The sequence below is a fragment of the Aspergillus mulundensis genome (assembly GCF_003369625.1).
Source record: "Aspergillus mulundensis strain DSM 5745 chromosome Unknown scaffold_1, whole genome shotgun sequence".
Classification (NCBI taxonomy): domain Eukaryota; kingdom Fungi; phylum Ascomycota; class Eurotiomycetes; order Eurotiales; family Aspergillaceae; genus Aspergillus; species Aspergillus mulundensis.
The window spans coordinates 3,626,545-3,642,591 of NW_020797889.1; the positions used below are offsets into that span (position 1 = coordinate 3,626,545).

Below are 16,047 nucleotides of genomic sequence, written 5' to 3' on the forward strand. Positions count from 1 at the left end.
TGTCATTGACCTATCTAACAATCAAGGTCCATGTAGCTGGCATACGACACACAGCAAAGGCTGTAGCTCCGTTGGCATCAGCGCCCGCATATGTTGGTGACATTCCGGTTTCCATGTTGACTTGTAAGGTAGCACCGATCGCTCTCAGGGACATCCTGGTCTTGACCACCTTGGTGATCCCCCTTACCCATGAATCCTTAGAATGGATGCAATCCTCCAACTCCTCAATATGCTTTCAAAATGGCGAAGACCGCTTGATCCCAGTCGCTAGCGAACAGGTCCACTGGTGCCAATCTCTTTATCCGACAGACTAAACCCGGTAGTAAATGTCCTTGCATTACCTATGGTACGAATGCGTCTTTTTTTGGCATTGAACTGCTGGCGGTCTTGTTATCGAATCGATGTTGAATACCTAGGTAGATACCTAGGTGACCTGCAGGTGCTTCAGATATGGTACCTTTTAGGGCTTGGTGTTGTGCGGGATGCATGGTCTGACCTGAGCCCGAGCTGAGGCCTTGTTCTGCTCTTTGCGATATATGTGCCAAAGTACCTTGGTAGGTAGTCTCCTCCCACAATAATGTGGCGACTTTCGAACCTAGATGCAGTCGATCTCGTAGAGATCCATGGGGTTGAGAGTAACAAGCATCAACAGAGGTGCTTGCCCAAGTACTTGTGAAACTTGACATACTATCGGTGGTGGCGGTAAGCCACGTGATCACGTCACGGTGTCGTTCCTTCCTACACTATTCTAAAGGGCCTAAATTTTTCGGCATAAGGCCAAAATTTTTTTAATAAGGATATGGCTATTAACAAGACAAACGCGTAATTATAAATCAAGAATTATTTTTAAAAACCCCCTTAAAACTCCCTACTATAAATGCCATAGCGTATTTTCTAACCTTTATAAAGGCAAAAAAGGAGGAGCAATTACACCCTGCCTATTTATATTATTTTTAATTATAAAAAAAATAACCGCGGTAGTACTTATTATTATTATAATATATATAATTAAAAGCTGGCGGGTGTTATATAATTATACTTAAAGGCTATTTTAATTATTTTAAATCTTTTATAAACTAGTATAAAATTTGATTAAAACTTATTAATTCGCGGTAGTAGCTAAGGCTTATTATTAAATATTATTAAGTTTTTTTATAAGCTGCTATTATATTATAACAAGCTATTTTTAAGTTTTAAAAGTTATTACCACTTACTCCCGCAAGTTTACTTTTAGTACTTTTTTTTAGTATTTATTATATTTATTACCTTTTTTTATTAATCTTGCTAATTATAGTAATTATTTTTTTGAAAAAATAAGGTATTTTATATCCTGGATTAAATGCTATACTTATAATTATAATATATTATTGTTATCACTATTATGGTGTTGCAACTGCGCAGTGTTGCAATGACGCAATCCGGCGGCCTGAGGCCGCCGGGCGGAGGAACTTCGGCGCTGAACTAACCGCGTGCTAAGGCGGCGGCCAGTCACATAAAGTATAGAACACCAAGTTTAACTCCAAACTCTAACGGGTATCATGCTTGGAGAGGTTTACTAAAGCTCTAAGTAAGGCTTAAAGATATTATTTATTAATACTTTTTGCCTTTTTTTTATTACTATTATAACTACCACGCAAGTTTTTAAGCCTTAGTTTATATTAAGTTTTTTTATAAAGTTTTTTATAAATATATCTTACTTATTATAAAGGGGGGACCCCTAGCTCGCCCCCTTGCTTTTTAATCCCCTTTAAAAATATTAGGAAAACCCCCCCCCTTTATTTAAGGGCGCTTTTTTTATTTTTTACTTAGGTATAGGGGCTTACTTAGGTTGGGGGGCAAACTAAACTTAAGGTAAAAGTAAAATAAGTGTAAAGTAAAAGTATTACGGGTAGTGTTTTTAAGCCTCGCTTGGAACCCGCTAAACCTCTCCAAATAGGGACCCCAACTCTGACTTAGAGAATCAGCGATTAGTTCCTACTACAAATACACGACGCCTTTCCTATTGCAGTAATTCACGTTCTCCTAAGCTCACCGCAGTATACAAACGCGACTTATAATTATAAGTATGCTTTACTTTTTTAAATACCTAGTTTTTTTATAGCTTTAATTCTTATAATTTTTTTTAGCTTGGTATTTTTAGCTTTAAATTATTATTTAATTAATACTTGTACTGCGGCGTTTTTTAAATGATTATATATTAAAAAATAGTAAGAAATATAGCCTAGTAATTAATAATTTAAGTATATAGCTTATATTTTTCTTACGGTATTTTAATAATATTTTAATTTAAATACCTATTTTTTTAAATTTTTAATTAAATTAAGACCTTAGGTAATAAACGCTATAATAACTTAAGCTAATTAATTTAAAATTTTTAAATTTTTTGCTACCCTTGCGGTATATTTTTTATTTAATATATAATTATTTTATAATAGCTTAACAAGACGCTCTTAGGCATGTTTATTAGTAATAAAAATAGTAGGGTATTAATAAAAAATTTTAGCTATTAGCCAGTGTTTTCTAATAACACTTTGCAATGTTTTAGGGCCAAAGATGTGCCTGTAGTTGGCGTCCAAGGCAAATAGGAATGGCTCTCTTGCGCCAATTGAAATACGCTTCCCGGGTTGCGGCGTTGGGTTGAAAGGCCTGGTTTATCTCCTCCACCACCCTGAACTTCCGCGGAGTCCCATCGCCGGCGGCCAACCAGTGCGTTACATCTTACTCCACCTCATCGTCAGGGGAGGTGGTGACAGTGACAGAATCTCCAGTCTCCCACTCCGTAGATTCGCCGCAAGCCGAGGACCCGTGCTCTGAGCTGTAGCAAAAGCGGCACTTGCTTGGGGCCATGACGCAACGAGCCAAATATTCCTATTAACCAGGAACTGCTTTGCGGGCCAGGCGGTCTTTGTAAGCCATGTTTCTGCTGGGAGGTTGACCGGTAGCACGCCATCCTTCTCGAATACATAGAAACGTGGTCGTTGTTCGAAGTCCTGAGGTTGTTCCGCGTGGCGATCGTCCTCGGTATGAGTCGAGGGTCAGAATGTAATCTGCTTCGGTCCAAACTAATTGTTCGCAACGAGGGGTCCACCAGGGATGGGATCGACATTCCATCTTGTCTAAGGTCCAATGGATCCTTTTTACATCCGCCATGCCGCCTAGTTCCTTCAGCAGCTAGATGAGTGCCGCTTGTGGCGTGCACTTATCTTCTGCACCGGAAAAGCTAAGGAAGCTATAGGGGGCTTAGATCTGTGGCCTCGAGGAGCTGAGCTGACAAAGTGTCTGAGGTGAAGAGAAAAAGGCAGGCCAGTATGGCAAGAAGTACCCGACACAAGGGAATATCGTCTTCGCTGTACTTATACAATGCAAGACTGTTGATAAATATATGAGAAACCCTCCGGCAGCGACGGTTATTGCTTCGCCGTGGACTTCTTGTACAATCCAAAAGTCCACGAGGCCAGGCTTGTAAGGGTCTTTTGAGACGGTGTTAGCAGTATTCTAAATTGTTCCGTTCTGAAGCTCTTACCAGGCAATTGGACACCGGGGCCTGTACCTTATTGGCAGCGTGATTGGCACAGACACCTATGCGGGCGCTTTGGGCATTCCATGCAGTAAAGTTGCCCACGATAACCATGATTTGGCGAGCCGGACTGACAGCGACGTTAAGTTGCTCAGTGTCGCGAAGGGAGCCACTGCTCTTGGTGTCCCCAGTAGGCCGTTTAATAAGTAGGAAAACAAACATACGTTGCTGTGCTTGAGAGGTATCAACAGATGGTAAGATTCTTGCCACCTAATTTTCAAAACCACTTTACTAAACAGTATCGTAATCAGCTGCCGCTGCGCAGCATACAGCCTGAAGACAGGTATACCCTTAACTGGGATGCAGTGTCTGGCTGGAGATTGGAAGTCGAGGAGTTCTGCTATTAGGGTTGCCTTGACTTGACCGATGTTCTCCCATGGGGCATGCTTCCCTAGGTGCGTGCGGCACCGTGTTTGACAAGGTGCCTCTTGATTCAAGGAGCGGCCGCGCCAGTGATGTTGAGGCTACCGGAAGATGACGATGCCTCGCATGTGGCCAGCGAGTTTTTGGTGCCCCTGTGGGTGTGTAAATGATTGCATGGACAGAATTGGATGTAATGAATGAACGTCCAACCAGATAACCTCCTTCCGTGAAGGTACACCTAAAGAAGAAACGGTCTCTGGGGTTAAATGGCCGAGTTCAGGACCACTAGTTGGCTTATGTTGCAATCTCCCGCCTTCGAATGTTACAAGGCTTGATATTTGAACAACCATTCACACTCAAGCGACTACAGGTTTGAGGTGTGGATATAAAGGAGAAGGACCGTGATTAAAAAGAGAGGTTTTATTTATTAGCTCCTAAAATTACACCAGAGATTAATAATTTATATAATTAAGGTTAGATTTTATACTAATCGTGTTTATATAGGTGTGAGTCGCGTTTGTATACTACAATAAGCTTAGGAGAACGTGAATTACTGCAATAGGAAAGGCGTTGTGTATTTATAGTAGGAACTAATTACTAATTCTTTTAAGTTAGAGTTTAAAGTTAAATTTAGTATTTTATGCGTTATATAACTAGCTACCGCCTTGGCATGCAACTAGTTTAGTACTAAAGTTCCTTTGCCTGGTAGCTTTAAGCTACTAAATTATATTATTATAATATTATATAATTATAATATTATAATAATAATAATAATACTTTTTTTAAGTAATTGCGCCCTTGCAATTTATAAATTTAAATTTATATTTTATAAAATATAATTTAAATTATAAATCTTGTTAAGCATTATAAAATAAGCTATTTTTAGGTTTATAAAATATTATAATTTATATGTAATTTATATTTAAAGTTAGGTATAAAAAATTAATTTAATTACCTTACTTTACTTTTAAATTTAAATATAATATTACTGCCTGTAGTAGCTAGGCATAATATTTTAGTTTTAATACTAAAGTGCCTTTATAATTTTTCTTTTTTTTTTTTAAGTTTTTTTCATAACTTAATTAAAAATGCCTGCCGTGAGTATACACCTTTTTATTATATTTTTATTACTTTTTAATTATTTAATTATATTTTTAAAATTAAAATACCCTATATTTACCCTTTCCCATGCTTTTTAAGTATTATATTATTTATTTTAATAATATTAATTTTATATTAGTATTATTAGGCCTATATATTTTATTTTACTTTATATTTAATTTTTATAATAAAGCTTTAAGCTTTAGATAGCTAAATCTTCTTATTTTTATACTTTTTTTAATATTTTTAATAGCTATTTATAATATATAGTTATTTTATTTTAGCTATTAATATATTACTATATTAGCTTTTTATTTACTTTTTTTTTATATTTTATTATATACTTACCTTTTTAATTTAGCTAATAAGCTTCTTGCATTTAGCTCTTATTATTTTTATATTTTTAAAATTATTTTTAATAATTAAATTAAACATAGTTTATTTTTATTATAACCTTTATTATACCGCGTGTTTTTAACCCTATTTTTTTTTTAAAATTTTTTATACTTGCCTTTTACTTTATATTTCTCTTGCTTTAATATTTAATATAGTTTTATATTATATTTTAAATATTATTATTAATAATTATTTATCTTATTATGGTGCTTTATTTTATATTTTTTTATTATAGTAATTAAGCCTTAGTTTTAGTCTTTACTTTTTATTTTACCTTTAGTATATAAAATTATATTTCCCTGCTTTTTACTTATATATTAATAATTATTAACATGCTAATTATTAAAATAACTTAATTTTAATACTTGCATGCCCTTATTACTACTACTATTATTACTACCCCTGCTATTATTTTTATTACCCTTGCTAATAAGACTTTTATTAATATTTTTTTTTACTGCCCCCGGGCTTTATAACTTTACTACTTAATTTTTATATTTTATAATATATTATATATATTGCTACCGCGGGGTGTTATAATAAAAATATATTTATTATAAATATTATAATAAAAGCCCTTATATATAATTACTTAAAAAATAAAAAGTACTAGTTTTATTATAATATAAAAAGGGCGCTTTTAAAATATATAGCTATTAATATTACCTTAATAAGTAACTAGTTATAAAATATTTTTAATATTATTAATATTATATATATAAAAGCTAATAGTCCACGAGCTTGTAAAAACCTTATTATTTTAAAAATAGCTTATTAAATATTTAAAGTAGTTATTAAGTAAACTACCACGGCTAATAATATATAAATAGCTAATTTTATAAATATTATTATATTTATATTTAATTTTACTTTGCAGGTTAGTACCCCCCTTAATAAAAATAATAATTTATTATATAAGTTAGTCCCCTTTTTATAATATTATTATATTTTAGTTTACTAATTTATTATAATAGTTTTTTTTTAATTTTTTAATTTTTATTTAGCGCTGCTTTAGTAGTTATAGTCTTTTTTTATGCTAGTATAACTTTAATTACTAAGTATATATTTATATATTTTAGTTTATATTATATTATATTACTAATTTTTTTGTAAACTTTTATTATTTTTAGTGCGGGGTGTACTACGCTTTAATACTTTTAAAAATTTTTATTAAGGTTACTTTTATACTAGGTATTAGTATTAGCGCCCTTATAGGCTTAATTTTTATTTTATATATATTAAGTACTACGCGCCACGCGGCTTAGCCACTTATTTAAGTTTTTTATTATTTTTTATTTTATTTTATATTTTTATTTTTTTTTATTAAAAGGCCCTGCGGGCGCTGCTAATTAATAAAAATAATATATTTTTTTTATAAGTGCGCGTAGGTTATAAATATAAATATTTATATTTAATATTTCTTTACTTTATGTAATTTATTTTTATAGGTTTTTTTAAAATTTTTAAGTACTATAGTTTTAGCCATATAAGCTTTTAGTTTTTATATATTATTTTTTTATATTATTTTATTCTTATTATTTTATAAGGTATTATACCTTGCCCTTAAATTTATAAATATTAAGGATTTTTTTAATAAAGTATTTTTTCTTACTATTTACTAGTATAAGGCTAATATTTAATACTTAAAATAAGTTACTATAATAAGGTTTTAAAAGTATAATATAAAAAATATTATATAATTATTATATATTTAGTAAAAGTAGTAGCTTATAGGACTATTTTCCCTATTTTATAATTATTAAAAATAGGCTAATAAGTATCTTACTTAATTTATAATTTAGTTTTATTAACTTAATATTTTTTATATAAAGCATAATATGGTTATTAATTTTAAAGCTTATTTTCTTACGCTTTTTATTATATTAAACTACCATGGCTTTTTTTAATTTTTATAATTACTTTTTTAAATTCGCGCGGATTTTTTTAAACTTTATAACTTTTTAAAGTTTAATTTTTAATACCTAGTTAGGCCCCTTAATATTAATATATATAATTATTTTTAAATTTATAAGGGCTTTAATAAGTATATAACCTATAAATTATTTATATATATTATTATTTATAAATTATATTATTTTAATTTATTATAGTTAATTATTTTAGTGCTAGTTAATATAAGCACGAAGATAGTATTTAAAAACTTGGTTTTACCTTTTAGTTTAGCTATTTATTTATAGGTAATATATAGTAAATAGTTTTTATTTTATGCCTAGGTAGTAGCTTAGTATAGCCTAAAATATATTAATAAAAAAACTTTTATAATTACTAATTATATTTTTTAATATATTAATAAAGTAAAAAATATTATTTATAAGGGTATTTATAAGTTATTTTATGTTAATATTTTTTAAGCATAAAATATATTATATAAATTTAGTATATATCTTAACTATTACTAAAATAATATTATATACATGCTTATTATACTTTATGGGTGATAAATTAATAATAAAGTTTATATTAATTTATTTTATAAGTGCCCTTAGTAGGCTTAATAGTTTTAATAATTTATATAATTTATATTTATAAACCATAATTTATTAGTAGCTATTATATTTTTTAACATGTTTTTTAATATACCTGGTTATATTTAGCTAATAATACTTTTAAAAAATATTTATAATAGTTATATTAATACCTTAATACCTATTTTAGGGCTTATTATAATTTACTTTTATAATTTTCTTGCAAAGTACCACTAACTTTAACATGTAAACTTAGTTTTTAAAATATAATAAGCTATTATTTATTACTTTTTAATATTTAAGGTTTTTTTATAGTTTAGATTTATAAGGTTATTTCTTATTTTTTAAAACTTTTTATTATATTTTTAGGCTACTTAAAGTAGTTTTATAATATTTAGCTATAATTTATTTATATATAAATTTTTATTTACTATAATAGCTTGCATATTAAGTTATAATTTAAACTTTAGGTATAATAATAATTAGTTATTTAATTATTTTTATAATTTATAAAAAACTATCCCGCCTATAGCTCTTTTCTTTTTTTTTAAGAATATAATTTACTTTTTTACTTAAAGTATTTATCGGGTTTTTTGCCCCCGGGCAGTATTTAATAATAAAGTTAAAAGTTATAAGTTTCTTAGCCTACCGCGCTTATTTTTATATTAAGTTTTTAATTATTATAAATTATTATAAATTATTATAATTTATAAGCACCTTAATAAGAAATTTATTATTTTTAAGGTAGTATTTTTAAACTTAAAAGCATTTTATAATTATAAGTATTTTAAAGTTATGGGTTTTATACTAGGTTTTTATATTTTTTAATTTATAAAACTAAAAGGTAATTAAGTGCTATTATATATTTTTTACTAATTAAAATAATACCCTAGTAATAATATACCTTAAAGCATTAATTTATAATTATATATATAATTTTAGGTTAAAGTATTATAATAATAGCTATTTTATAAATTTAAAATATAATATATTAAATGCTTTTAAGGCCTTTTTTTTAATAAGTATTTTATAACTATATTAAATTTTATAAGGTTAAATAATACTACCGCAACTTAACTATAGTTTTTAATAAACCTTTAATAAAAGTTATAAAATCTTAAAAAAATATTACTTTTTTTATATTTTTTGGTATTAGCCACTTTATAATAGTCTAGACTTTTTTTAATTTTATTTTAATTTTATTAATAATTATAATAAAGCCTAAGAAGTTAATTTTTTTAATATAAAATAAGTATTTACTAACTTTTATGTATAGCTTAAAATTATATAGTTTTTTAAAAATTATTTATATATATTATTTATGTTCCTTCTTATTCTCCAAGAAAATAATAATATTATTTAAATAAGTAATATAAATTATATTAATTAGCCTAGCTAGGGCGTGGTTTATATAAAATTAAAATATTACTAGTATATTTACTAGTTTAAATAGTATAACTTAGTATTTATAAAGTTTAAATTATATTTTAAATACTATTTTTTACTTATTTTTCTTATAAATTTAAAGTTTATAATACGTGTCTTATAGATCTAGCTATATAAAATTTTTTTTTATTTTTAAATAATTAAGAGTTATGTTAAGTAATAGTAGTAGGTATATATTTTTAATTATAATAATATTTAGGCCTTAATAGTTTATATAAAAATATAAATTATTATTTTTTTTAGTATAAATAATACTAAAGCTCCTGCAGGGCTTTTAAATAGGTATATTTAGCCTTTTTTAAGTGCTTTCTTAATATATTCACGTAAAATCTTAAGCTTTTTTAAAAATAATAAGTAAATATACTTACTTAAAGGCTTAGTACTAGATTATAATTTAATTATATAATTATAAAATTAATAAAATATAAAAATATTTACTTTTATTTTAAAAAATATATCTATATATTCGCGGTATTATTTAGGTAGCAGGATTTTTTTAACCTTTGCCTTATTAAGGTATATTATAATATAGTTTTCTTATTTAAAAATTTATATTAAAAGTATTTTAACTTTTATAGTAATTTTTATAGTATATTTTTATATTATTATTATATACTATAAGTATTTAAAATTATACTTTACTTTTTAACTATATATTTAATTATTAGTTTACTAATTTAAAATAGGTATCGCGGCTAGTAACTATAAAAATCCTAAAATTATATTATAATTATTAATATTAATAGCTTTAAAATTTTATTAATAATACTATATATTACATGTAAAATTTTTAGTATAAATTATAAGTATATATTTTTTATAAAATATTATTATATAGTTATTAACTATATATACTTTATAAGCTAGCCCTTTACTTTATATTAAGTAGGACTTTGCCTAGCGCTAGTTTATAAAATTTACTTTTACTTTAAAGTTAATAAAAATCCTTATATATTATTATTTTTTATTTTTTTTTTTATTTTTACTTAAATTACCTAGGCCCGCGGTATATTTTTTTATTTTATATAAATTTTTAAAGCTTATACCGCGTAAAGCTTTAAGGTTTTATATTTTTTATATTATTAAATTTACTTAAAAGTTATTATTATAAAAGTACTTTTTTTTTAACCTCCGCCCGGTAACTAGTAATATTACTTAAAGTATTTAGTATAGTTATAGTTTAGGTATTTGCCTGGGTATAGCTTTTTTATAAATAAAAAATTATTTAAATTATTAAGTTATTTTATACTAGTGTTTATTTTTATACTTTTTTTAATAATAAAAAGCACCTTAACTTTAGTTACTAATAATTTTATATAAGTTTAGTTAAAAAACTTTTTTTTTTTTATAATAGTTTTTTTTTACTTAGGTATATTATTTTTAATACTTATTAAGTATAATATATAGTTATTATAACACTTTAGTTTTTAGTATTTATAAATAAAAAACTTTTTTTATATATTTTCTAAAATTTTTTAGTATAGGTGTCCTTGGCGTTAATTATTATTATACTTATAAAATAAGTATTTTTTAATTTAGTTTAATAATTATATAAATTACTTAATAATTTACCATGGTTATTACTTTGCGTTGCCCTACTTAATTAATAAGTTATTAATTAATATTATTTTATTATTAATTATTTTAACTAGCGTGTTAAAAAAATTTTTTTAGGTAAATATAGTTTTTACTTTATAAATATTAAATTATTCCTGCCTGCGGTTCTTTGCTAAGAATTTAATAAATTAAGATATTTTATAGTTATTATTTAGGTAGTAGGTTAGGAAGGTTTTAAAGTATATTTTTATATTTAACTTTTAATTATTAAATTTTTTAATATTATTTACCTAGTATAGTTTTATAAATAATAACTTTTTTAAAAAGTCCTTTTTAGGTTGCATTATTATTATTATAATTTTTTTAGTAATTTTTTTTAAAATTATAAGGTTATTAAAGTTTATTTAGCAGGGGATTATTAGTTACTTAATAAATTAAATAAATATATTATATATTTATTAGTTAGCTTTAGCCCTTGTAATTTATTAGCATGCCTTTTTAATTTAAGTATAAATTTATTAATATTTTTTTTTTTACGGCGTTCTTACTTTTATAATTTTTTTTTATTAAAATTACTTTTAATATTACCTATAGTTTTTTAGTAATTTTTTTATTATTTTTATTTTCTTGCCCCTAGGCGGGCCCTTTATATTTTAATATTTTTTATATAATTTAAGATTTAATAGCAGGGGCGCCCTTAGGATTTTTTAGTTAAAAATTTATAAATTTTTTTTTAGGTATATTAATTAGTTATTAAGTTAGGGTTTATAATTATTTTTTTAAAGTATTATTTACTAGTCCCTGGGATTAAGTTTATTACCTAGCTATTATATAAAATAGGTTTTTTTTAAAAAAAAGTAATTAAAATTATAAGTTATGTTTATATATTATAATAAGCTTAAAAAAATATAAATTATTATAATAAAAAGGTATTATATATTTATAGTAAGAACTAATTACTAATTTTTTTAAGTTAAAGTTTAAAGTTAAACTTAGTATTTTATATATTATATAACTAGCCGCTGCCTTAGCATGCGGCTAGTTTAGCACCAAAGTTCCTTTGCCCGGTGGCCTTAGGCCGCCGGATTGCGTTATTATAACACTGCGCAGTTGCAACACCATAACAGTAATAACAATAGGCATGTTTTATCTTGTTTTTTTATACCCACTAACTTTTTATATAGTAAATAGTATTTAGGGCAGGTTTTTAAGCTTAAATTACTAACTAGCTTTCTAGGTATATTATTTTAAGGTGGATATTATAAGTTTAAAGAAAATCTAACCCAAATATCTGCTTTTTGTAATTACTTGGTAATGAAGATTTTTTATTTTAGCTTGGTATTATAGTAAATATTCCTAGTTTAACCTAATTATATAAATCCAGGACTATAAATATAAGTGTCGGACCCTAAGGGGACAAAATGACGAGATAGTAAGCTGGTTCCATTGGTGACTATCTCGGAAGCTTCAGAAGTAGATACATGCTGACTCAGTGTTGACTAAGCAGGAGGCAGGAAGAACGAGCGAACATGACAATAAGGCCTGCTAAAGATAATTTAGTAGTTATATAAGTACCGTAGGAGACTGTTTTACACTAATTTAATAAGTTGAAGAATTTTAATTTTTACTTTAAGCTAAGGAATGTTATAATTCTTGTAAAGTAATAATTTTTTAGCTAACTTTATATATAAAAAAAATAAATAAAGGGTTTAATTAAATTAAATTAAAAAAGTTTTTAAGTATTTCAATACGCAGTTATAACCTAGTATAATATATTTTAAAATATTATTAATTTACTTAACCAAGGTAGTATAAAAATCAATAATTAAATTAACCAATAAAGTATATAAAAAAATATAAAAATAACTAAATTTAAAAACCTTTTATTTACTTTTTTAGCTTAAAATTTATAATTTACTTATTTAAACTTTTTGTTACTTTATTTTATATTAATTTTATTATTTAATTAAATATAATTAGGGTCCTGCTTTTTATAAAGCTTTTTAATTTCTTAGTATTTATTATTAAAAGTGTCCTATAAGTGTTCTAAAACGTGACGTTTTTTTTAGCTCTTTAATTAATGGCTTTATTGCAGCAGGAGCCATCCATTGGCGGAGGAGGAGCAGTTAATACAGGAGCCACCGGCGCATACATAGACTGATTCATAGATGTGATAGGGGCAGCCGACACAAGACGCCGGCGTCCTTGATTCTTTCAATGAGAAGTAGGGGTGGTTCACCTAACCTATCCATATGTAAGACCACCACGGCGGCGCAGCTGCCTCCGCCGCCTCATCCGCCTGCGTACGCCCAAGGTATAACTTCCACAAAAGGAACACCTTCTTGTGGTCTGCTGGGGTGATCCCAGCACCTCGGGGGTTTGTTAAAACGGCCGTTGCGCGTCTTCCAGGTAGCTGGGTTCCAACATGAATGGTTTTGGACCAAAACACTACCCTATCAGAGAAATGAACATACTGCAGCGTGTCCATGTGGTAAGCTATGATGTGCCAAACATGAACTACCTAAGCTCCTAAGATTCAAGGTATATAAAGGCTGATTAGGTAGGTATGTATTGACCTACATGAGCAGCCCGGTACGACTCTTACATTGAAAGATTTAGCGTCGGATTCATTATCAAAATCCTGCTTCCCAGTCTTAGACATGTCCGCAGAGAGCATTGCTTCCTGGACGCGACGAGCACAATCCACATGGCCTGCACAGCGGATAGTGTGACAGCTGGTTTTCTTTAGTTTGGCTTAGCTGCTTAATGTTGATACTGGAATACCATAGAGTCCAAACCTCGTACATAAGTGTCGGCGATGGCTTGAGTGTCGATTGGCATTATTTGGAATGGGGAATACTGCTATGCGGTTCGAAACCTGGTCGGCGCTTGAAGACTCCAGCTGAAGGCCTCGCCTTCCCGGGGGATCTCTGGTATATCCATGGATATGGATAAGCGGCTCCAACGTGTATCCAGGCGCGTTTTGGCCCGGCTGAACAGTCCGCCACCTGCCTTTTCAAATTATCAACACCATGGAGCTCCTCTCTGTCCCTGTCTTCTTCTTCCTTTTCCATTCCGCCTCCCTCCCGAGGTCGCTGTCTCGCGCAGGCGCTTTCCTCGCGCCCTGCAGCTAACGCATTCGTCACCTGGGACATGGTGCACCGGAACGAAGAGCCTTGGACATCCTGCCTTCGCTTGTCCCTTCTCAACCGCAGAGCTCATTCAATCCGTGTATGTGGACAGCCCGGGCAATGCCATTACGCAGCCCTGGGTACGCGGCCACCATGTATCATGGTCACCTCGATGCGCCCGTCAGGGGTGATGATACAGGGTGCACCACTTGATTTATTGTCACGTCCATTATCAGATCCATCATCAGATCCATCATCAGATCTATTGTTAGAGCATGCATCTCAGAAGACTCCCCAAGGATGTCAGGGTGGGGTTCGCTTTAGGGCTTTTGGGATCACGCCCTAAGCGCGCGAAATGAATGGCGGATAGGCGTGGAATATAAGAGCGTCTCATTAGGTTAGATAAGATGCGTCCGTGGTAGCATGAAAGCATGATGCTTGGGGAGTTCGTAACACCCATATTGGTTCTACTGCAGATGTTGCAGGTGGTCTGGGGGATCGGGCATACTGCGCGCCGGCACGATGACGACATTTCCTTGGAAGCGAGCGGGCAATGCGATCAACCTTCCAAAGAAGGGTATTGGTATCCTTGTGGTTGTAGCATTAACTAAGGAGCGGCAACATTCTTCGATGGGCCTCCTAACAGCTTCCATGATCAAGAACAAACAGGCAATACCACATGTATATAGTGTGGTCTGACCCTCGCGCTCTCGTAGCGGAGGGTCACAATTGTACGGCGGTGGAAGTAAAGGGCGCTAGTTATATGTGTTGGTCAGTGGCTGACAAGTTGAAAATAACCAGTCAGGCAGCAGTGGGAGTGCTAGGTACGCGCTTGATAGGTTCCAATGCTGCGTGAGGGAGACTTTGAAAGTATGCGGTCTGTCAAGGAGCCCGGGGTACTCAACCATCGAAATGTGTCTGCCCACCGCACAGGATTGTCATTGTCTGAATATCCAGGGTGCCCATATCCCTTTCCTTCTTCGTCGCATGGCCTGCGAAGATCTATCCAGGGCAGCTCAGTCAGCCTGTCTTTATCCCCATAGTCCCCCGCCTTCTCAAAGCCCAGGCCTAAGGGTAAGCTCCGTGTAAATATCGTGGATACTCCAGAAAATCCCAAACAATACCTTTGTTAAATGCCAGCTGCTATCGACGTGGCCCTCGAAAATTAAGCAGGGTAGGCCAACAGTCTGACCACCCTGCATCTGCGACTTGGTAGGCCCTGTGGCCCACTCCTCGGGGAAAGGGTCTCATTAAGACGCAGTTTCTGGACAATCTCCACTGTTGCCAGCGGTGCTGGCGCCTGCTACTCCAGCCCCTCGGCCTCCCGAGGTCTGCAATTGCATATTCCATTTTAACCACAAAGTATACCCGCGCAGCCTGTTGGCAGGTGCTTGACAGTCACGGATTACGATGATCCAGGCCGGAAGAGCACCGGAACTTCCTTTAGGTAGGGTGTAGGTGCAGGTGCACAAAGGGCCTCCCCAATCACGCAGGCACGAAGCAAACAACTCCGTGTATGTTTTCCAGGCTGGATTTTCTTTTGGAATGACGGCACGAAGCCCCGCATCCTTCCGGGGTATCGACCATTTTTAACACGGTAGGGCCAACGCAAGTTCCAAGGTCGCCACCACCTGTAGTTAAAATGTGGCCTTCGGATGGACGGCGTATTGTACCTGGGCATACGAATGTCCTCGCTGCATGAGCCGCCTCTTCGTAGGAACACTTGTTAACATTATTTGAGTGTCGCGCTCGAATATCTGCGTAACCAGGCCGTATCTCATGGATTTGGTTTGCAATGGCTGGAACGAGGATGCAGTCACCAACCCAGCCTTGACATCAAGTCCGTGTTGTTTCCAGAAACTCGCGTAGTTGAGTGAAGGACTTTGCCACCGCTGTGGAAAATCCCTTAGACAGCTTGGCCTGCAGTATGCCTGGGCTCGCCTCTGTTGTGCCAACCGACCTCGAATATCTCCGCGAGTGAGTCTTCGGT

At 30.7% G+C, this 16,047-nt stretch overlaps 1 protein-coding gene across 1 annotated transcript; it reads right to left on the reverse strand.

The window, feature by feature from the left end:
- Positions 1-3,407: 3,407 nt before the first annotated feature.
- Positions 3,408-3,631, reverse strand: DSM5745_02630 (uncharacterized protein; the record flags this gene model as incomplete). Its single annotated transcript, XM_026744646.1, has 2 exons — positions 3,408-3,470; positions 3,524-3,631. 2 exons carry the CDS (start codon positions 3,629-3,631, stop codon positions 3,408-3,410), a joined length of 171 nt encoding a protein of 56 aa, XP_026607809.1.
- Between the last annotated feature and the right edge of the window lie 12,416 nt (positions 3,632-16,047).